Raw genomic sequence first — 22956 nt, forward strand, 5'->3', positions numbered from 1 at the left:
CTGGTCTCACTGCAATGACTTTTTCTTTTTAACCACAGCGGCTTCGAAGGCTTGTCCCATATTTATCAGAAGATCTGGGTCCCCTTGTCACAGAAAGGGGGCATCTGTGGGAGCTGGGGTCTGGGTGGTACGATCCCGGCACTTGGTCTGGCCCCACCTGAGCCCAGACGAGCAGGCATCCATATCCCCGTTCTACAACTGAGCTAGAAGAGATCGAATCAAGTGCCCAAGGCCACTGGGCTAGCGAGAGGCAATGCTGGGATTTGAACCTAGCTCCCGCTAACGTCGGAGTCCGTGTGTCACCACACGGCTCTCCAGGTCCAAAACCAAGTGCTTTCCACCAACCCCTGCCCCTCCTGCCTCCTGCTTTTTCATCCCAAAGACGGGTTGGCTGCGTTTCTCAGCACCCACACTTCTTCATCTAACAAGCTCCTGCTCCTGCCTCAAAACCCTATTTGACTGTTGCCCCTTCCGTGAGGTCTTCCCAAAGGCAGGCAGTTGGCTGGTGCCGTTCAGCCCTTTCAGGAAGCCCTGGCCCCCAGGTCCTGCGAGTGCAGAGTTGGGGTGGGGTTACAACCAGCTCTGGCTTTCAAAATCCCTAGACCAGATCGGAGGACTCACAGCGGGGAGTTTTGTGCGGTTTAATTTTTCCAGTGTGAAAATTGCAGCGTGTCCCTTCTCTCCCAGCTTGAAAGCCACCCACCCCAAAAGCCTTCGACTACGGGCTTCCTTTCTCTCTTTTTGAGGGAGTCTGCTTCCTCCCTTCCCACTCGCTCTGCTGAAATTGTTCTCTCCAAGGCTGCTGCCATGCTTGGTGATCTCCTTGTCACCAAGATCGATGGGCTTTTAAAAAGCCTTGTTTTAATAACGACCGCTCCATCCATCCCTTAAAGTTCACCTCCCCTGGACTCCTCTGGGCACTGCACGCTCTTCGGCAAGTGCTTCTTGAGCACCTGCTGTGTGTCCGGGCTCTGGGGACACCGGGAGTTGGCCAACGTCTCTGTCCTCGTGGCGCTTACGTTGGCTTCCAAATCTGCCTCCCACCCAGACCTCTCCTGTGAGCCAGCTCCAGCATTGGCTTTCCTCCCACCGACAAGGAATTTGCAGCCTCTGTTCCAGCTCAAACATTTTCCCTCCTGGGTCCCCTGTGTCAGTCAGTGCCCAAGGCAGAACCTGAGAGCCATCTTGGTCCCCGCACACTCATCCCCACGTATGATCACCCACGCGATTCTCCAGGCTCTTTCCAACTCGGACCCCTCCCTCCAGCCTCCTCCCAGCACCTTTGGACCACTGTCATCTCTCGCCCACGTTGTGACATCCGTCAGCTGACCTTACAGCCTGTGTCCCCAGCTCTCAGCTGGCTCTGCCCATCTCTAGGCTAGATAACAGCCAGAGGGAATTTTCTAAGGCACAAAAGCCATGGGGTTACTGCCCTGCCACTTGGGGCTCTCCTTTGCCCTGAAGCTGAAGTCCAAGAGTCCCAGGGAGGTTTACAAAGCCCTGGAGACAGAGCCTGCTCCCCTCTCTTGTCTCTCCCCATCCTCCCCCGGCGCGTGACCCGCAGCCGTACTGAACCTGGGAGACCCTTCTGCCTGGAGAGCAGTCCCTGCTGGCCCCCATTCTCCCATCTGTCCCACTGAACTCCCACCCTCCTTCAGACCTCCGTGTAGACGCCACTTCCTCCAGGAAGCCTTCCCTATCCCCATCCTTCTCTCCCCCGTCTAGGTGAGGTGGCCTCTGCTGGGCTGTTCACACAGCCACACATCCAGGGTCACATCTCGTCCCCTCCAGGCAGCTGCCTGCCTCCCTGACCCTCTTCCCCGCTGGGCTCTATCAGTTTCCTGCAGCTGCTGTAACTAATTTCTACAAACTCAGTGTTTTCAACAACACATTCATCCTCCGGAGGTCAGGAGTCCTGAGGTCAAGGTAATTGGCAAGGCCAAGTGCCTTCTGGAAGCTCTAGGGGAGAATCCGTTTTGCTTGCTTTTTCCAGCTTTCAGGGCCCTGCGGCAACCCTGGGCGGGTGACCCTGGCCTCCACCTTCAAAGCCAGCAGCCCTTCCGGTCACTCTCACCGACTCAGCTCCTCCTGCCTCCTTCATGGAGGGCCCCTGTGATTACATGGGGTCCACCCGCTAGGCCAGGATGATGCCCCCTTCTCAGGACCCTTAATTCAATGGCATCTGCAAAGTCTTTCTACGGCAGCAGGTAACCAAGTCATAGGTTCCAGGATTAGGATGTGTACATTGCCAGGCGGGGGTGGGGGGGGGTCTCTATCCTACCTGTCACAGCCCCCAAGCTCCTCAAGGGCAGGGCAGACTCCCCGCCCCTGCGGGACCTCCAGCCCATAGCAGTGTGGCCGGCCCATCCTAAGCGCTCCTTAACGCTTCTGAGAGTGAGTCGGTTAACGCACGAGGGTGCGGGGAGGGGGGGACAGGTGTGCCTGTGTGCGTGTGCGTCGCGTGTTGTTTGTGACTATGTGGCGAAACAGAAACCTCTAACCCAGTGAAAAACCACAGCTTCCAGAAAAACATTCATCCCACGATCAAGGAACTAAAGGTGTGGGTGACGAATCGGTGCAAAGCGGGGACGCACAACACAGGAGGTCACGGGGCACCAACCAGCCTATAGACGGTGGTGGGTGGGTGTCCCGACAGGAGAAATGGACCTTCCCGAGCCGCTGATGGCCCGGCCTCGCCTCTCGAAGAAAGGCTGTCCAGTCCGGCAGGTCTGAGAGGCGAGTGACCTTGCAGCGGGTGTGACGGCTGGGTGTGAGGGACCCCTGGGAGTGCATGGTGACTCTAATACTCATACACAGCCCCTGACACGGGGCAGGCACGGCTGGAAGCATTTTAATATTCTAACTCGTTGAACCCTCTAGCAACGCCTTCCAGAGGTATTGTGATCCCCGCTTTGCAGAGGGAAAAACTGAGGCCCAGAGAGGTCAGATAATTCACCGGAGCTCTCACGGCTACAAAGTGGTAGAATCAGAGGTAACAAGATGCTCCTGACACGATCAGAGAAACCGGAACACTGACCAGACGTTTGACGCCCAGTAGGTAGCAAGGGCTGGGCCAGAGGAGCTCTCTCTGTGCCGCACGGGAGTCGTCGCAAAACCGTACTGCCCAGGGCTCCGCAGGGTCACCGCGCTGAGCTTCAGTGCAGCCCAGTGGACACCAAAACCTCACATGCCTTAATTGTTTAGTTGTGACACAGGATCGTCTTTTTAAATATTTTTTAATGTTGCGGATTCTGTGTCTCCCTCTCTCTCTGCTCCTGCCTTGCTCGCATTCTGTCTCTCCCAAAAAGCGAATAAATGTTAAAAATATATATATATTTTTAAAAAACGGGGGCGGGGCACCTGGGTGGCTCCGTCAGTTGGGCGTCCAACTTCGGCTCAGGTCATGATCTCACGTTTCGTGAGTTCGAGCCCCGCATCAGGCTCTGTGCTGACAGCTCGGAGCCTGGCGCCCCGGGATCGTAGTCTTTTTAAAGAGTCCTTATCTTTCAGAGATAAATCCTGCCATGTTTACACATGCAGCTGTGGGACCCCAGAGCACTGCTTCCCCGTGGGGAGGAGTGGGGGCAGATGGACAAGGTCAGCTACAAGCCCATGACCGCTGCAACCCAGGCGATGGTATGCGGGCGTTCACTGGACCATTTTCTCTACTTTTGGAAATGTCTGAAATTTTCCAAAGCTGGAAAGTTTTTTTTTTAACTTTATTTATTTGGGGGGGGGGGGGCAGAGAGAGAGGGAGAGAAAAGAATCCCAAGCAGGTTCTGCACGGTCAGCGCACAGCCAAACGAGGGACTCGAATGCACCAGCCGTGAGATCATGACCTGAGCTGAAATCAAGAGTCAGGCACCTAACCGACTGAGCCACCCAGGCCCCCAGAAAGATATTTGAAAAGGCTCAACCGTGACTCTATGAAGATTTACAATCTTCTTCACCCCATCTGTCCTGCATTGTAAACAGGTTGATTTGCCGAAGGAAATTTGCAGCTGTAAAGAGGGTGCAAGGATTTCTACCTGCCTGGGTTTGGGGGGTGGGGAAGATGCTGACAGCTCACAGGCTGCTGGGCATGAAGCAGAAGGCGGGGCCAGGAGGGAAAAGATCCAAAGTCTAATGTCATAAAGATGTTCTGATCTTCCGGCATTGTCTCTGTGGGGCTGAGTCGGATCCAGAGGGCAGAGCATGGCTGGAAGCTCCCAGTGGAGGTCCCAGGGCCAGGTGAGTGGTCCCCTACAGCAGGAATAAGGAGGGGAGTGTCTTCAGTCAGATTCTATAGAAGCAGAGCCTGAGACAAGGATTTTGTGCGACTGGTTTATGAGGGAGTGTTCTGGGGAGAAGAGCAAAAAGCAGGACGGGCAGGTGAAACAATCCAAGGACAGATGTGGTTTCAGCTGACCACTGGCTTCAGCCTGATCCCACGCCAGGGGTGCTTGGGAGCACAGGCTTGGTCCTGCCCTGAGGCAAAGGGACTGTCCTCTTATACCCGGTGCCAGTCATTGACTGCAGATTGGGGGAGGGGTGTAACTAAACTCCCAGAGGGGAGCAGTTAGGAGCCCTTAGCACCAGCGATTACAGCAGCTGGCAATGGGTGCCCCACCCCCCGGTAAATGGGGAGTGGGGGGCACCAACAGCATTTGCCCCAAAGAGGAACCTACTGCCTAGAACCCATCTGCCACCAGTCATTGACCATTAGAGGTGGGAAGGGCTGTAGCTGTTTCCATTCCAATCCCAGAAGCTCTCTCTCCCTCTCTCTCTCTCTCTCTCTCTCTCTCTCTCTCTCACACACACACACACACACAAATTATGAGAAAACAGAGCCCCAAAGAGGGGAATGGATTTGCCCAAGACCACGCAGGGCCAGTGCTAGAATCCAGGCCTCCTGACTCCACCCTAGAGTGGAGGCCTCCATTTCCTGCTGGCCCCTGGGCTCCTTGCTGGGGACTGTCCCCTTATACCAGCATGCTGTCCTGAAACACTAGGGGAAGCCGGCTTCCAGGAGCTGAAGGAACAAAGGGTACCTGGGCCCTGGCTGGCTTTCCTGGAAACGCCAGGTTGGCTGGGCCTTCGGGGCCTCAGCTGGCTGCGGGACAGGGGAGGGACCAAGGCCATCGCCCCCCTGGGTCTCTGGCTGCCCCCCACCCCCACCCCAATCAGCCCATCTCCACCCAAGCAGCTCTGTACCAGGTTCTGGAGGAATGGGACACAGGGCGGGGGGTGGGGGCGCGGAGAGGGGGGGCAATAGTGTGTAAGCCCTCTAAGGGCTCGTAGCCCACGCCCTCCTCAGAAAGTGGGAACCTCACAGCAGACAGACTGTCCCTCTGGTTCCCCCAAGTCCCGCCCTCAGCACCCCTCCCTCCCGGTGGCAGGACATCCCCGCAGCAGACCCCTGTCCCGAGAGAGAGTTGTTTGAAATTGGAAGTGGCACCTAGGGATCGCAGCCCAATCCCCACCCCGATATGCGCAGGAGAAAACCAAAGCGGGGGCAAAGAAGGCCAAAATCCCCTAGAACCAAATGTTTGCCAGTTTAAGGCCTCTCGGCCCAAAAGCGTTCCACACACAACAACTGTAGGGTCCGTGGACTACGAGAAGAAAGGTTCCACGGCCAATTCAGTGTGGGAAATGTCCTTAGTGTTAAAATCGGGTGCTCCCCTACAAGAATTCTCAGGCCCTCCTCTCTGCTAAAGAGGGCGAAGTCGATAACCAGGATTTCCCAGAATTTCCCTTCTGTTCCTTTTCTGTCCTTGTCTGTGTTCCATGGAATACATCTTGAGAAGGGTTACTCTGCTTCCCTGGACACAACCCCCAAGTGGGTATTTGAACCCTTCCCACCGCCACATTCTGGAAAGCGAAAGCCCAGGTACGAGGCGCACCTCCGGGGACCGAGGTCTCACGATCTCCCCGGACGACCCGGTCCGGCCGGGGCATCTTCCTCCTTTCGTGCTCCCCAGTGGGGTCCAGGCTCAGCTCTAAGTCCCGCCTTCCCCTGGTACACCTGAGAAGTCTAGTCGCAGCGGGTGGCTGACTGGGTAGGCCTCTGCCGCCAGCTGCGCCCCCCACCCCGCGCCCCCACCGGTCCAGCTGGCTCTGTCGGAGGGGCTCTGCCCGAAATGCTGGGAATCGAGAGAACAAATCCCCAGACGTAGCTGGGTCAGGTCACCGAAGAGTCACATCATGATGTCGTGCATCATGGTGAATCTGGGCTCAGCTGCTGGGACCCCCAGCCTCTCCGCTGAATCGGGAACCAGGCCAACGGAGACATTTGTCAGAGGGCCCAGCAGCCAGGGCAGAGCAGTGGCATCCAACCACACAGAGACCCAGACCTCAGGCGCTTTCTTGCTGTGTGACTTCGGCCAAGGCCTCGGACCTCCCTGAGGCTTCGTGTCTTCGTTTACAGAATGGAGCCAACTTCCCGGGGACTGAGGCACGTCACGTAGCATGGAGCCCGTGCCCCCTGTCTGGCCCTTTGGCCCTTGGACACAGTCCCTTCCTTTCCTCCCCGTCTGGAATTTAGCTATCCGGGCCCCTTGTCCGTCCCAGCCTCCCCAAAGCTCTTTCCCCCTCCTGCTTTCCACACCCCCACGGCAGGAAACCTGCAAAAATGGGGGTGCTCAAGCAGCACCTCCTGAGCTCATTCAGTTGGGATTAAAATTGAGAATTAAAATTGAGGGGAAGGCGCCCCCCCTTTCTTTTTACCAAAAAAGAGTAAGAACGGTCCACTTCCGTTACTTGTGAGTCCCATCCCCGTGGACAACCGTCTCCTACCTCGATTTCCATAAACTGGCTCCCCTCCCCTCCGCACCCCACCTCACTCCCGTTCTCCTGGGAAAGACCAGCCTTTCTCACTAAGTCCCCAGGCAGCCCCCAAGCCCCACGGGCCCCAGCATCCATCAGTATACAACATCGTGACCGGGACCCTCAGCAAGTGGTGATTTCAGTCCCCCGCAAGGTTTTCCCTCAACCTCTCTCTCACGCCTCTTAAAACATCCAGAACGTTTCCTTTCATTCACTGAGGCAACAGTGTGTAAAGAATTTAAGCGCACGCACTCGGGAGCCAGTCTTTGAGTCCCAGTCCAGTCATTTCCTGACTGTGTGACCTTGGGCAAGTGGCTTAACCTCTCTGGGCCTCATCTGCAACATGGAAACAAACCACAGGACTTCCCCAGAGGTTTGGGACAAGGATGACATCGGATAATGCATGTAAAGTGCTTATCCCACTGCCAAGAATGGAGAAAATGTTTGTAAATGTTGACTCACTGTTAAATATTGACTTCCTGGCTCAGTGTTGACCTATAGCAGGTCCTCAGCAGAAGTTTCTTTCCATCCTTTTTCCCATCAAGAGGAACCACCATCGCCAGTTTGGATGTGTTCTGTCTTGCAATGGCTGGGAAGTTTGACCCTTTCTTCTGCCCCAGAAGGAGCGGTGTCCCTGCGGTGCCACAGAGGCTATAAGCGGCCGGTCCTCCCCATCCCCAGAAGCCAGGTTATTCCAGGTCAAACCAAGTTCAGGGGTTACTGAGCAGGGCAGACTGTTCTGGAAGGCCCTGGCCCGGAGAACAGAGGTGACACTGAGTCTGACCAGACATAAGCCCCAGAAATGAGATGCGTTCTGCCCCAGCCTCTCTCCCTCATCCACAGCTAAGGTCCTTGGCCCAAGTCCTGGCAGCAGAAGGCTATGGAGTGGCCACAGTTATTCCCAGACCGGAAGTGAGGGAGCTCCCGCCATGGCAGACCCCCAGCCCAACACAGCCCGGCCAGAGATACCTACCCCAGGAGCTGAGCCCACCGGGCTTCCTGCCTCCAGCCTGGCACCAGCAGAAGCCCAGGAAGAGGAGCAGCCTTCTCAAGGAGCTGGGCGTGAGTGCCCACTTCCTGGGGCCCTGGAAGTGGGGGAGGGGGACACCCGGGGAGCCCCGAGGAGGGAGGGAGAGAGGAGAGCCTCCAGCTGCCCTGCTTCACACTCCTGCTCGGATTGAAAACTGAAAACGCCACCGAGGGGTGGGAGAGGCTGTCTACACCTGCACCAGCACTGGCTCCGTGTCACTCACAGCAAGTCCTCAACAGAAGTCTCTCCCCTTCCTTTCTCTTCCGTCCCCTCCCCCCGCCCCCTCTCACCCCCGCCCTGGGAGGCCCCAGCAGCACCACAGGCGGAGGGACAATTACTGGATTCCCAGCCGCCTCTCCAAGGGGCCAGTCCTTCCCCGTAGACCCACCAGGATCCCTTAGAAGGTGGGCAGTGGGCTGGGATCAGCCAGCTGGCGCAGGGCACCAGCGGGTCCCCCCAGCAGTGGCTGCCTGTTCCCTCCCGCCCCCAGGCCTTCCATGTTGTCATGGCTCTGCTGCACTTGTTCTTTGGGACTTACCTGGTCTCTACTGTCACGGATCTTCACCTGGTGGTGCTGAAGTCTTGGTATCCGTTCTGGGGGGCTGCCTCTGTGAGTAGGTACCAAAACACGGGCCGGATGTGGGGGTCCGTGGGCAGGCCTGGGGGACCCCGGCATTGGGGGCTGGACGTAGGTGGGTCAGAATGAGCTACTGGGTGGGGGGAGCTTGTGCCCACCCCTTTCTCCAGCCTCCCTGCCGCTGCTTCTGTCCTCTCAGCCCCTCCCAGGAGGCCCCTTCAGGCCTGCATCCCAAGGGAGCACTCCCGGGCTGTCTGCACACTCCCCTAACCCGACACACGCATCATCGGCAGGAGGGCGAGCACGAGCTGGGGACTTGGGAGGGGTCGGGAGGCGCCGGGCACAGCTGCATCCCCGGTGTGGGGGCTCGGGTGCACAGGGGAGACCAGCACGGCCAGGGCAGGTCCAGGACGGGCCACGTGGTGGGCAGGGGGAGCTCCTTGCCACCAGAGCTCGGCTTTCTCAGACAGTAGCCAGAAGAGAGCGAATTTGTGGGTTTCAGGGGACCCCGACCTCCCTCATGACTGTTGCCAATCTGGCCTGCAGTTTCTCATTTCAGGGATCTTGGTGATAACGACGGACATGGTCTCGAAGACTTATCTGGTGAGTGGAAACAGTGAGGTCACTCCCTCCCGTCCCAGTCCCCAGTCCTCCCCGGGTCAGCTCTGTGAAGGGCGTCCGTGTGGAGTACAGATTCGGGAAGCCGTTCTCTGGGATTCGCTGGGAGCAGGCACGCGTCTTCCCGACAGCAGAAGGGTCCCCGGGGCCCCGAGGTCTGCCCCTCCCCCACTGCCCTTCCTGGGCCCCAGTTCTGTCCTCACGTCCGGCCCGTCTGGCCTCATGTCTGCACACCGCAGCCCGACCCGTTGTTCCGCAGTGCAAGTCTGACCCCACCCCTCCGTGGCCGTCCACCTCCTTGGTGCCCAGGAGCCCCTGCTTGCCTCCAATAGCAGCAAGTCCACGAGGCCTGTGGGCCCTGGCCCGCTTTCTATCTGCATCTCATCTCCAGAGACACCACCGGCCAGACAGGACTCTGTCCTCCTCTGTGCCACCCTGTCCGCGGCCTGAGAACTTTGCCCGCTCCGGGTGGCACATTCTCGCCCCGCTTTGGCTCAGTCCTGATCATTCTTCAAAACTCAGCCTCCGTGCCCCGTCCTCCTTGGTAGTCTTTCCCCACCTGCTATGGCTGGTTTCTGTATCCTCACAGCTTGTTGGACTTACCTGTCTTCTCATCTCTCTGCGGTACACTAAGCCGTGGGGTGTCTGAGCACCTTTCTAGGCACAGGTGGGCTGGAGCAGCCCGGGGTGGCCCGAGTGGGCCCAGAGTAAACACCGACACAAGACTGGCCAGAGGGACGGACATCGGTGACAGAAGGACCCTTCCTACCCCCTCCTACTTCATGGCCTCAGCCCACCTTCTGCCCCACAAGCCCTGGCCTGGCCCACATTTGTGCCCTTCCGGCCGGGCTGGGCTGGGGCTATCCCCCTGCCTTCTCAAGAGGCACGGATAACAGGGCAGTGTGCTGCCATTTACCCACAGAGGCAGGGGATGCATGGCAAAAACCTGTCATTCCTCCTGGGCTGGGCCCCTTTCGGAACCAGAAGCCTCCCCCTTCCTACGCCTGGGCAGAGGGAGGCTTAACTGCAGGGACGTCCGTCCTGGTACAAGTTGGAGTTTCCGTATGTTCACACTCTGTCCATTACAAGGGTTTGCTCTTGATAAGAGGCTCTTGGAATCGTGTTTAACCCAAGACGGTGAGGAATGGGGACATTTCAGGGACCGTGGCGGGTGGGGACGGAGGCAGACCCAGAGTGTGTGAGCGTGGGGCACCTTTGGGGCTCCTCCTGCTCTAGCCTATGGAGAGGGGGGGATGGGTAAGGGGCCATTTGGACATCCAGTGCCCTGACCAGGCGACATATTTGACGCCAGGATGGTCAAAACCAGCTTGGAGAGGGAGACAGTGGTGGGAACATCCCTCTTCGGTACAAAGTCTGTGGGTCAGGAAGCAGCCCTTGGGTTCCCCCAATCCTGTCCCATAGAAGGTGAAAGCCACCTGGGGCCTCCCCGGTGGTCAGCTATCTCAGAAAGTCACATTTAAATGAGGAGCCTCGGGTCCAGAGACAGGCAGAGTCTTTCCTGAGGCCGGGGAGCAAGCACCTGGCAGGCCTAGGCACAGGGCCTAGATCTGGGTCTCTAACTTTTGGGCGACCGTTGTGACTTTTGCTTGTAGAAGATACTTTGCCTGACAGCACACGGCGTCAGCTTCTTCTGCGTGCTAGCGGGCCTCTTTGTCATTGCCAAAGATCTCTTCCTGGAGAGGACGTTTGATTTCCCGATCTGGACCCCGTACCCCAACAGCACAGTGAGTGCCCCGGCCCCGAGGGTCCCCTGACTCCCAGGAAGGTGCGGCCTTGGGCTTGGCCAGGAGGACGCTTCTGGCTCTCAGGAAACCTTCCAGAGCCCAGGCACCGGAGCGGAAGCCCTCAGCCAATCTGTTCCCACCCCGTCCCTCCTGAGGCCCGGGGCAAAGGGGGGATGCTGGCTTCTCACTGGTCAGCGGCAGGGAGCTGGGGGAGGCCTCGGGTCACTGAGTCTGAGCCCACTGTTGCAGGTAGGGGACCTGAGGCCCAGGAGGGAGAGGGGCCCGTGTGAGGCTGAGCAGCAAATTCAGGACCCCCTTCTAGAACGGCCAGTTCCCTGGTCAAGGCTCTGTAAACGATATAGCCCCAGTGACCCCACTATGGGTGAGCCTCTCAGCAGCCCTGCAGAGCAGGCTGAGTCTACTTCATTACCCCCGTTTTAGGGGAGTGAACACTGAGGTCCAGAGAGGTTAAATTCGTAGACCGAGGCCACACAGCAAGTGTCAGGGGTGCAGCGAGGCCTCAAAGCTGGGCCTACAACTCCGAGCCCAGGGCCCTTTCAGCACAGCGTGGGGCCCCTGGAGCAGAAGGTGGGCCCGACACTCCACGTGGTGGCTGCCGGCCTCTGGGCCAGGTCCCTGACCACGGTGGTGGGGGGCTGGTCCTTATCGAGCTCCCCCATGCACACACATGTGCAGGCACAAAGGCAGGCCTACTCACACACACACACACACACACACACACACACACTCCCCATCCACACGCTCGTGCCCTGTGAGATGTCCCAGCTGCTTGGTGGTCCTAAGCCCAGCTCCCCCCACCCCAACAATAAAAGGCGCTCCTTCTCTCTGAGCCTCAGTGTCCCCATCTAAGTGGGGCTGGATGAGATGGCACTTAAGGCCACCTGCGGTGCCACCAGAGGCCCACGAGATTCTCCAGCCCTCCAACATCAGACAAATAAACGCTCGCTGAGGACCCACGGATGCCGGGAGGTGGGCGTAGAGCAGCGCCTAAGAAGGACCCAGTCCCGGCCCCCGCGGAGCCCCACCCACCCCCCCCCCAGGCACACCTGGTGGCAGAAGCCCTTGCTGCCCCCTGTTGGCTGGGTCTGACCCCGCCTGCGCCAGCCTGAGGGGCGCAGATACCCAGGAGGCCTCTCTCCGTCTCCCTCTCCCCCCTCCCCTCCAGGTCTACATCCAGAGGCTGGAGCTGGCTCTGCTCTGCTTCTCCCTCCTGGAGTTCTTCCTGCTGAGCTCCACGGCGGTCACAGTCTGCAGGGCTGGCCGCCGGTCTGCAGAGGTGAGGCCCTCCAGAGACGGGTGGGGACACGAGGTTCAGGAAGGGGAGGGGGCGGGCAGGGGTGTCGCTGAGCATTTACTCAGTGGGGGCCACAGACAGAGGCGGGACCACAGTCCAGCCGGGGAGACAAGTCAGGGGGGAGCAAAGGCTGACTGAAGGTGAAAATTGCAGAGTCACTGAGGAAAAAACATCTGCGGGCCAGGGAGCTGTCACAGGGAGATGGCTGGAGGCTGGGCGGGATCCCGACTTGCAGGCAGGGTGGGAGCAGGGACCTCCAGCAGAGAGAAAGTCATGGACACTGGCTCGGGGCCAGGAAGGGGAAGGCCAGGAGAGCTATAGCATGTTGTGGGGTTTGGCTGTGGAGGGAGTAACTGAGGCGGGATGGGGGGGGGGTCCTAGGAGACTGAGCATTTCAAGCTACAGGCAATCCCGTTATGAGCACTTTAGAAAAACATGACTTGAAGATTAACACACACACACACACACACACACACACACACAACCAAAAACCCATACCGTGATTTAGCTTAATCTTCTCAACAGCCCTTGGAGGTAGGTAGTTACTTCCCCATTCTTAAGATCAATAAACTGAGGCTTAGAGAGTTTCCTTCACTTCCTAAGGTCAGTCAGCCCGTAAGGAAATCCAGGAATCAGTCCGAGGTGTGTCCACCCCATGGCCAAGTGCTGGTCCGCCTGCAGGGGGGGACGGCAGAACGGCAGGCTGGGGCCAGGTACATTCTGGAATAGATTAGCTTCGCCCCACGCCAGTGACCCTGACCCTGACCAGAGGTGATTTTCCTAGGCTCATTTCTTTAAAGGAAAAAAGTTCCCATTATAATCTGAACTTTCCGAACACTAAAAACATGTGATCCCGGTGATCCTTCGAGTTCGACACTCGGTCGAACTCGTTCGAACTCGTTCGACAAGCGTTTTCTCATTAGTGCCATCTGTTTTTGGGGTTTTTACCTGGCACAGATAGGCTCGTGTGGCCCTGAGCTTTACCAAACCCCCTCTGGTTGTCCCAGTTACTGCCTGGCTGGCTGGCAGGAAGTCTTCTCGTTAAGACATCAGAGAGCTGGAAGGGGCCTTGAGTCACTGAGGCCAACCCCGCCCTACAGGATGGGGACACCGAGGCCCCCTCCCCGGCTGGGGGAATTCACAGTCACCGCTCCCGGATATCAGCATCTGCCGTGTGCTGGGCACTGTGCTAAACACTGCAGGCGACTCTCTTGGTTGCCCATTGCCGTGGCCACAAATTGTCACTAATTCTGCTTACGCATATGGAAGAGGAAGCAGGAGGCTCAGCAGGGTTAAGTGACTCCCCACTGTCGCACGCGGTGAGTGGCCAAGCTGGCCCTCCCCCACACGCCTCCGTGCCCCCCTCTGTCTGAGAGAACGGCTCCGGGCACAGGCTTTGCAGCACCCTCGTCACAAACGAGTGGTGAGGACAGGACAGCAGTCACCGGGGACACTGCCAGTGTGGCCCCTGGAACGTGTTCTGGCGAGGAGGGACCCTGGCAAATCAGCTGGCTCAGCCCCATCAGGGAAGCCGACGGGGCAAGTGATTTGCCCAAGGTCACCTGCACACTAGTCACAGGCTCAGAACCAGGGGCCAGTCCCCCTCTCCCTGCTCCCTCCTGGACCACAGGAAGGCGGAGAGAGAGGCACACACTGGCCTTCTGGAAGTCCCTCCGTCGTCTCTCAAGCCTCGGTTTCCCCATCTTTGGGGGAACCTTGAGCACGTAAGGCCGCGGATAAGTGCTTTGTGAATGGCCACTCACTCCCCAACTGTAGCAGCAGGGATGGTGGCTTCTCTTTTGCAGGAAGGTGACTTATCCTTTGCTCCGGACACATCGTCGTGGGGGCTCCAGGGGCCACCGATGAGTCCTCCACCAGCCTATGGGGATGTGACTATGACTTGGGGTGACATGTAAGACGAGCCAGAGCAGAGGTGAGGAGGCCCCGGGCTCCCCAAGCTGTCAGAATTCACCGCCTGCCCCCGGGTCCCTTCTCCCTGCACAGTTCCGATGAGGTGGTTGCCAGAAAGGGGCAAACGGGGCTATTGCTAGAAATGTCTGCCCCGTGCTGGTGGCCGAGGTAGAGGCGGCCCCCATGCCCGCAGGCCCAGAAGGGATCCCCGGGCCCCACCCCCTGTAACATGTCAGCTCCTCAGCTGGACCAGAGCACGGCCAGGTCCTACCCACCCAGGAACAGATCCCAGCCCCCACTCCACCCCTCTACCCTCCCTGTCCGCTGCCCTCCAGTCACTGGCGGACACACGGGGAGCTCATCCACGGGGGGCCGTGGGGCGAGTCACAGAAGGGAGCCTCAGAGCCCAGGGAGGCCTGGCCTCCAGACTCAACCCACCGTGAGGTCTCTGGGGGAGCGTGGGTCTGAATCCCTGGATCGGGGGTGGGCGCAGCCGGGGCCTCGAGTCGGATGGAAACGGGGCCCAGTTCTCCCCCACAAACGGTTAACGCATCTCCCTGCCTCCCTGGGCCTCAGTGTCTCCACCTGTACTCTGAGGGAGAGGTAGATGATGGGACCTGGGCCTCGCAGCTGGAAAGCTCAGAGATAGGAGTCAGGTTCGGGATTCCAGCTGTGATATCCAAGGCTGTGAGTGAGGCTTCAGGTCCCAGGTCCACACCGGCTGGCGCCGCGGAGTAAGCCAAGCGGGGGAGAGCCGCCTTCTCCGTTCCTGAATGTAGCCTTCCCGGGACAGTCTGTGATTCCTGCGATTTCCGGACTGTATTCTATGCCCCTCATGTTTCCATAAAGTGATTTTTCTTCTCGCCGCGCATTGTCGTCGAGGGGAACTTTGTGTCAGCGACACACAGGAAGCCGATACGTTTCCACGAAAGGAAGCAAAGCACAAAGATGATGGAAACACTGCAAACATGAGACGAAACTCGCTCGCCACCCCACGCGGTGATCTCAGCACCTGCTTCTCTGCCTCTCGCCACCCCGGCTTCCCTGAGGCTCCACAGACACTGAGCCACCCCCTTGCCCTTCCTCTGCCTGGACTCTCTTCCCTGGAGAATCACGGCACTCGCTCTGCCCAGTAGAGACGGGGCTTCTGACGCTGGGCCACAGCTCGTGTCATCTGCCCCTCCCATCAATCTGTGATGTAGGTGCTGTCACTATCCCCGTGACACGCAGGCTCAGAGATGTTAAGCAGGCTTCCCGAAGACACCCAGCTGGTAAGCAGTAGAGCCCAGATTCGGACCCGAGCACCCTGACTCCACGCTGACGGCGCCCAGACGTGGCGACAGGATGGCCCCTGCTCTCCAGGAGGGCTACTCTCACTGGTCAGATGAGACGTGCCCGAACGACAGCCACCACAGTCCACACGGCAAAGTCAGCCCTCAAAGTTCACGGGAACCCCGTCTTCCCAGATGGGTCGTTTGCCGTGTGGTAGCCCAGGTTCGCAGCTGTCCGGGAGCGCAGTCCTACAAAACCCCAGGGTGCAGCGATGCCCTCGGGGTCCCCGAGCCTCGCACTGAATATTCCCGGGGTTCAAGGTTGTCTGAATTCTGTCGTCCCTTCCCTTGTTGCCACTCCTGGCTGTCACCTCTGGTCTCAGTTAGTGACTTGCCGGTAACCTCTGGTCTCTGCTTCTGTTCTGCTGCGTCTGCGGGTCACAGCTGGCTTTGGAGCAGAAGGTCAAGCGTAAGTCCCTGGCCTTGGACGGAGCATCAGAGGGCCCAAAGCCATGCCGATGTGTGGGACAAACGGTTAGGACAAAGAATCCGAAGAAAAGAACCTCAAAGCCTGGCTGTCTGGAGATCCCGGGTGCAAATTTCCGCCCGGGCGGTCGCTTCCTCTGTGACCTGGACCCGGCCCCATCCCCTTACGGGGCCTCAGTTTCCTCATCTGTAAAATGGGATGTTGTACTGGACCGGTGGTTTCGTTTCAACCAATCTATGAAAAGGAGAGTAGAGCGACTCAACTAGGGTGTCAGGTTAGCACGCTCGCCTCCTCTTTCTCCATGTGTATCCGTCTCGTGCATGCACGTCCACACCCAGGCACCCTTGCATCTCCGTTGTAAGCCTTTGTGTGGAACCATCCGGAAGTGGCAGACACCGGGACCCTCCGTCCCCAGATTCTTCTGCCTGCATTTCTTCCTGAGAATGTGAGCATTCTGCATAATCACAATAGTATTATCACAGTAAGAAAATTAAAGATGATTCCAGGGTGGGGCGCCTGGCTGGCTCAGTCAGTTAAGCATCCGACTCTTGACCTCGGCCCACGTCGCGGCCTCGCAGCTCGTGACTTCGAACTCCACGTCGGGCTCTGCACTGGTGGCGAGGAGCCTGCTTGGGATTCTGTCTCTCCTTCTCTCTGCCCTTCCCCCTCTTGTTCTCTCTCTCTCTCCCTCCCTTTCTCTCTCTCTCTCACTCCCTTTCTCAAAATGAATAAATAAACATAATTTTTTTTTTTTTAATTCCAGGGCGCCTAGGTGGCTCAGTCAGTTGAGCGTCTGACTTCGGGCCAGGTCGTGATCTCACGGTTTGTGGGTTCAAACCCCGCATCAGGCTCTCTGCTGTCAGCTCAGAAATCCTCTGTGCCCACCCTGCCCCTCCCCCCTCTCAAAAATAAATAAACATTTAAAAAAATCTGGGGGGCGCCTGGGTGGCTCCGTCGGTTAAGCGTGTGACTTCAGCTCAGGTCATGATCTCGCGGTTCATGGGTTCGAGCCCCGCGTCGGGCTCTGTCCTGACAGCTCGGAGCCTGGAGCCTATTTCGGATTCTGTGGCTCCCTCTCTCTCTGTCCCTCCCCTGCTCGTGTTCTGTCGTTCTCTGTCTCTCAATAATAAATAAATGTTAAAAAAAATTTTTTTTTAATTTTTTTTTTACGGAGACCCTGTCCATATTTGAATTCCCCCCATGGTCCCAAAAATGTCCTTTACTGTACTTCAGGTTAAACCTGGACCCAGTCAAGTTTCATGCATTATATTTGTCACATCACTTTGTTTTTTTTTTTCATCTAGAACAATCCTCCCACGTTTTTCTCATGACAGGGGCTTTTTGACAAGAACAGCTGTCTGTGGAGCGTCTGTTTTTTTCCTCACGGTGTCCTTCCCTTGCCCGCCATCCTCCCTTTTCTTGTCACCTGGCAGCGACCCGGAGGCCTGGGTCGATGCAGGGTGAACGTTGAACGTTGGGGAGAACTCCCCAGGGGTGGTGCGGGGCCTTCTCGCTGCGTCATGTCCCGAACCCGGGAACCTGCTTGTCCCTCGGTTAGTAATCCCAGGCATGGGGGTCACTGTCATAGCTCGCCACTGCCACTGTCATTTTTTTTTTAATTTTTTTTTTACCGTTTATTCATTTTTTGAGAGACAGAGACAGAGTATGAGCAGGGCAGGAGCAGAGAGAGAGAGGGAGACACAGAATCCGAAGCAGGCTTCAGGCTCCGAGCTGCCAGCCCAGAGCCCGAGGCGGGGCTCGAACCCACGAACCGTGAGATCGTGACCTGAGCCGAAGTTGGACGCTCAGCTGACGGAGCCACCCAGGCGCCCCAACCACTGTCATTTTCTACACCTGCTTTTCCTACAGAGTTGTTGTTTTTAAGAAAGCAAAACAGGTCACATCACTTATCAGAGGGGAAAATGTCGACGTTGGTCTTTCTGTAAGAGCTGAATGTCTAGTATACGAAACTCTCAAATGTCGTAAACCCTAACTCGACAGTCTTATATCGAGTACAGTGATGTACACTCATTCTTTCTTCTTAAAATTTCTTCATTATCATATACACCATGTGTAAATGAAGGGAAATTGGAAATGCTCCCGGGGCTCATACGATTACCAAACCCCGAAAGGGATTCATGAGCCTAGCGGCCGGGGTGGGGGGAGGGGGTGGGGACAGTGGCCTCGATGACCCTCAGGGCCTCAGCGAGCTCTAAAACTTTAGATTTCCGCGACAGTGAGCCAGCAGAAAAGGTGTCACGGCCCACAGCTGGCCTCAAGATGCCGCTTAGAGATGTCAGTTCAGTGGTCTTGGGGCAAATAAACCAGAGTGCTCTGTCCCCCGGGTCCCCATGGGGAGTGAGGCCTTCCCCTCCCCAGTGAGGACACCGCCGACCACCCCTGAGCCTGGGGAGGGACCAGCTTTGTGAGCGGTGGGTTCCTGAGAAATGAGTCGTGCATGTCCTGGTCAGGGCAGGGGACATCACGGCGCTCGGGGGGGATAGAAAGTCACTGCGGTAAGAACTTCCTGTACCACTGACTCCTCATGGAACTGAGGCTCCACTTTCTCATCTGTTGAATGGGAATGGCACTTCCTCCCCCCACCGAGTGGTAGTGAGGGTCAGAGAAGACTGTGGATGGGAAAGTACCAACTCAGTGTTCCCCGAAGCGTGAGACACGGCGGGGAACGGTGTGGGAGACAAGAACATGGTGATAAAGAACATCAGTGCGCGTGTGGAGGGAGGAGTCCCCTTTTCAATCTCCTTCAATCTCTTGGATTTCTTTTGGGAGAAAGTCTCCGTTTGGGACTGCTGTGTCGTTAACTAACACCAGCTAATGTCCCTTCACAGGGAGACAGCAGACCTCGGGCAGCGAGCATCATCGCATTGGAAAAAAAGATTATAAAAAGGAAGTCCACCCGAAGAGGCCCGTTAAATAATGGTACAAGGCACAGAGAGATCCATAAAAATTGCGAAGGTAGAGCTTGAATGACCGACGTCTGAGAAGCAAGGAAAGCGGACCTGCCCTCCCCACCCCGTTCACAAGAAGGAAGCGGGTTTGCACCCTGCGGCCGAGCTGAGAAGCTTACTCGGACCCTCGAACCTGATTCGACCTCCCGGTCTCGTGGAACTTTTGCACTGGAAGAATCTTCATGGGTGATCTCCCTAACCCCTCGCGTGGAGAAACTGAGGCCCGGGTGTCTGAAAGGTGACCTAGCAGGCCCTAGACTAAGATGGGGCTGGAGCCCGGGTCTGGTGCCGTCGCCCCACTACCCATGACGTGCCCCCCACCCCCACCCCCAGCCCCACCTTCCCTGGGAGTCTGGGGAATGAGTCCAGCGACGACAGCCCCCGGCCTCTCTGGGGTGGAGACAGGCACGAACCATCGCACAAAGAAATGTGCAGCTGCTGTAAGGGAAACAGGTGTGGTGAGGACTGTGCTAGGGACCGGATCCGGAACACTTCCGGGGTGAGGCAGAGAAGGCAGGAGCGGACCTGCCTTTCTTCCAGGCCACAGCCTGGAGCTTACCCGCTGGGCTCCACCCCCCGCCCCGCCCCCAGGGCTGCGACCAGACCACCTGCCCCTCTGCCTCCCCACTGCTTCCGCCCTCCTGGTGCCTTGCATGCATTCAGTAGCAAAGGGCCTACTGTGCGCCAGGCCCCTGCCCACCCGGACCTGTCAGCGCTCCGCCAGAGTCAGAACCAGGGGGAGTCACACACTGAGATTTGCTGCAAGGCATCGGCTGCCGTGGTTGTGGGGACCGGGCAGGCAGGTGTACCCTGGGCGCAGCAGACACCGGGGGGGCCGTGCTGGATCTCGGGGGGCCCCGCCCGAAGCCGCCCTCCAGCACGAGAGTCTCTCCTTCGTAAGGGAAGCTCCACTTCTATTCTCTGAGCCTTCCACTGATTGAATCAGGCCCACCCAGGTTATCTAGGAAACTCTCCCTCACATAAAGCTGGTTGATTGATTATGGATCCAATCACATCTACAAAATACTTTCACAGAAACCCCTAGACTGGTGTTTGAATACGTGGGAACTTAAAAGAGAGGCAAAAAGGCCCCTCTGCCGGGTGGCTCTCTGGAATGGAAGTAAACACAGGACCAGTAGGACAGGGTGTCAGGGGAACGTGGGGGTGGGGCACTCAGGGAATCCCTGCAGGAGGGTTGGGTGCCTGAGCTGGGCCTCCAAGGCAGGAACAGTGCCCTAATATGGGGAACAGCATGGGCAAAGGCACGGGATGAGGGAAGCAGGAAACAGTTATAAAATTGCAAATGGAGGGGGGTTGGGGCGCCTGGGTGGCTCAGTCGGTTGAGCGTCCGACTTCGTTTCAGGTCATGATCTCGCAGTCCGTGAGTTCGAGGCCTGAGTCGGGCTCTGTGCTGACAGCTCAGAGCCTGGAGCCTGCTTAGGATTCCGTGTCTCCCTCTCTCTCTGACCCTCCCCCATTCACGCTCTGTCTCTCTCTGTCTCAAAAATAAATAAACATTTAAAAAAATTTTTTTACAAATGGAGGGGGCGCCTGGGTGGCTCAGCCAGTCAAGCGTCCGACTCTCGGTTTCCACTCAGGTCGTGATCTCTAGGTTTCGTGAGTTCAAGCCCCGAGTCAGGCTCTGTGCTGGCAACACGGAGCCTGCCTGGGGTTCTCTCTCTCTTTGCCTCTCTCTCTGTTCTCCCCTACTCGTGCTGCCTCTGTCTCTCTCCAAATAAATAAATAAACTTGAAAAAAAGAAAAAGAAATTACACATGGAATTTCCAAATACAGAAAAGAACCTCTCCACACGGGAGTTAAGCATCCACAGACAGCAGGTAAGATAAAAAGTATTGCAGTGGCCTGAAGTTCTGCGCCCCCCCCCACGCCGCCCCAGACTCCAATGTGGAAACCCCAGTCTCCCATGTGGCGGTGTTAGGAGGCGGGGGGGCCTTCGGGAGGAAGTTAGGTCACGAGGGTGGGGTCCTCGTGACTGGGATTCGTGCCCTCGGAAGAGGCAGGGGAGAGCTCACTCCCGTCTCTGCTCTTTGCCACGAGAAGATTCGGTGAGAAGCGGCCCCCGGCAGGCCAGGAAGAGGGCCCTCCCCAGAACCACCTGGATCAGAACCACCTGGGAGCCTTTAAATTGTGCAGACCTCTCCCCCCCACCCCGCCATGCCCTACCTCCAGCGACTCACGCTTAACTGGGCCAGAGCAGTGGTTCTCATGTCTGGAGACATTTTTGGTTGTGGAGGATGCTACCAGCTCTAGTGAGCGGAGGCGGGGGTAATGCCCGGGACAGCCCCACCTCCCCCAGCAAGGGCCAGCCCCCCCCCCCCGGTCAATATTGCCAAAGCTGGGAAACCGTGTTAGAATGAGGCCAGCACTTCGAGAGTGTGCTGTCGGCCACAGGGAGCCATCGATTTATGTTCTGGAGAGATCTCTCTGAGACCGTGGTGTGCAAAGTCAGGAGAATTTCTCACCTCAGTGGGGGCCAGCACTTAACCTCTGGCTCATCGGCTCAGGGGCAAGCCCCGGTGCCCGGCACTCGAGGCTTGGTAATCAGGAGTTTCTTGCCTGTTTAATCCTGCAGAAGAGTAAGTAAAGACCCTCTTCACAGTCAGTCTCCCGCCCTGCTCTGGCCGGTACCTCAAGCCCTCAGAGAGGTTAAGTGACTTGTCCAAGGTGACACAGCAGGTGTGAGGCAGGGTGGGGTCGGGGCCGCATGTGGCCCTAAGGAGGGTGAGACCTCAGACACAGCACAGGGCCCCTCTCTGCCCCGGAGCTCCATTGGCCAGCAAAGCTGGGCCAGCCCACCTCAACAGGTGGGAACCTGGGGCTTCGTGAAGACACAGGAAGGTGACAGACATGGTGAAGGGAGGGCTGAGAAAAGAACAGCAACGCAGGGGGGTGGGGGCGGGGCGTACGAAGTGCACAGAGGGGGAAGGTGCACCCGAGGGAAGCCAAAGCAGCCATGGGGCAAAGATTCCAACATCAGGAAGGTGAAAGTGGCCCAAGAATGTGTGTGTGTGTGTGTGTGTGTGCATGCGCGCACGGGTGCGGGTGTGGGCGTCTGGCCTCACTACCTCCCCTCCGTATCCCAGTGATGTGGGTGCAGCGCCCACTCAGACACAGTGACTTTCTCGGAGAAGGATTTCAGGGAAACGTGGACACGCGCTGGGGGACCATGATCAAAAAAGACATGACTGCCGATTGCCCTGTGAGCTAGACCCGGGCACTCACCCCCCCCCCATCCTTGGAATGTGGCTTCCCTCTGACTTTCCCACTCCCAGAGGGTGCTCCAAGGACACAGCCTCCAGATGTGACATGATGTTGAAAGCACTGGGGCACCTGGTGGCTCAGTGGGTGAAGCGTCTGACTTCGGCTCAGGTCATGATCTCGCGGTTCTCGTGTTAGAGCCCTGCGTCCGGCTCTGTGCTGACAGCCCGGAGCCTGGAGCCTGCTTCGGATTCTGTGTTTCCCTCTTTCTCTGCCCCTCGCCTGCTCACGCTGTCTTGCTCTCTCTCAAAATAAATTAATTAATTAATAATAAATAAATATATAAATTAACGCAAACAAAGATGCTCTTACTGTCCCCTGTTCTCTCTGGACCTCAGACAGACCTCAGAAGACGTGTCTACCCTTCCCAGGAGGCAGAACAAATGAGGCTACAGACTGGAGGAGAGGAGGGGAAAGGCACGGTTCATTTCTCCAGCAGGTCCTTCTGCCCCCCTCCACCCAGCATGAGAAGCAGTCCCCTTGCTGGCCCGGGGGGAAGTCCAGGCTCCCGCTCCTGCCTTTGACCAGCAGAGGTGCAGGGTCAGGGAGGACAGCCCTGCAAGGTCAGGGCGGACGGGCAGCCTGCAGGGTCAGGGCGGACAGCCCTACATTTAGCCATCGTTCCACTGCTACAGAGCAGAAACCGAGGCCCACGAGTGTGAGGGGCCTGCACCAGGTCCCCGTCTGGCGGGCGTAGGGCAGAGCGACACCATCCGGCCCCAACCCCACACTCCTCCCCCCTGCTGTCCCTGCTCTGTGTCCTGTGGCCACCGCTGCTCCCTTTCTGTCCCGGCCTCCCGCTTCCACTCCAAATCCTGGAGAAGACTCTTTCTGAGGAGTTCCCGGGGCCGGACCCTTTCTCTCATCTGGAAGAACGTGGCTGAGGGGGCTCTGAGGAGAGGGAAGGGAGGAGGGTGGGAGCAGAGGGCTCCCCCCCAACAGCCACCCTT

General features: G+C 57.8%; 1 protein-coding gene across 1 annotated transcript; it reads left to right on the forward strand.

The window, feature by feature from the left end:
• The first annotated feature begins 3768 nt into the window (after positions 1 to 3768).
• Positions 3769 to 16424, forward strand: MS4A10 (membrane spanning 4-domains A10). Its single transcript, XM_045039373.1, has 7 exons — positions 3769 to 4230; positions 7648 to 7866; positions 8325 to 8444; positions 8958 to 9014; positions 10643 to 10774; positions 11961 to 12071; positions 13895 to 16424. The coding sequence occupies exons 1-7, from the start codon at positions 4195 to 4197 to the stop codon at positions 14003 to 14005; spliced, it is 786 nt and encodes a 261-aa protein (XP_044895308.1). The 5' UTR covers positions 3769 to 4194; the 3' UTR covers positions 14006 to 16424.
• Positions 16425 to 22956: the final 6532 nt, after the last annotated feature.

The sequence above is a fragment of the Felis catus genome, chromosome D1 (genome assembly GCF_018350175.1).
Source record: "Felis catus isolate Fca126 chromosome D1, F.catus_Fca126_mat1.0, whole genome shotgun sequence".
NCBI classification, from domain to species: Eukaryota; Metazoa; Chordata; class Mammalia; order Carnivora; family Felidae; genus Felis; species Felis catus.

What these genes read in the sequence shown, in the direction of transcription:
- MS4A10 (XM_045039373.1), top strand. Translation starts at nt 4,195, where the DNA reads ATGGCTGGAAGCTCCCAGTGGAGGTCCCAGGGCCAG. An exon ending in GCCTTCTCAAGGAGCTGGGC is followed by an intron (nt 7,867 to 8,324) that starts GTGAGTGCCCAC and finishes TCCCGCCCCCAG; the next exon opens with GCCTTCCATGTTGTCATGGC. An exon ending in CGTTCTGGGGGGCTGCCTCT is followed by an intron (nt 8,445 to 8,957) that starts GTGAGTAGGTAC and finishes TCTGGCCTGCAG; the next exon opens with TTTCTCATTTCAGGGATCTT.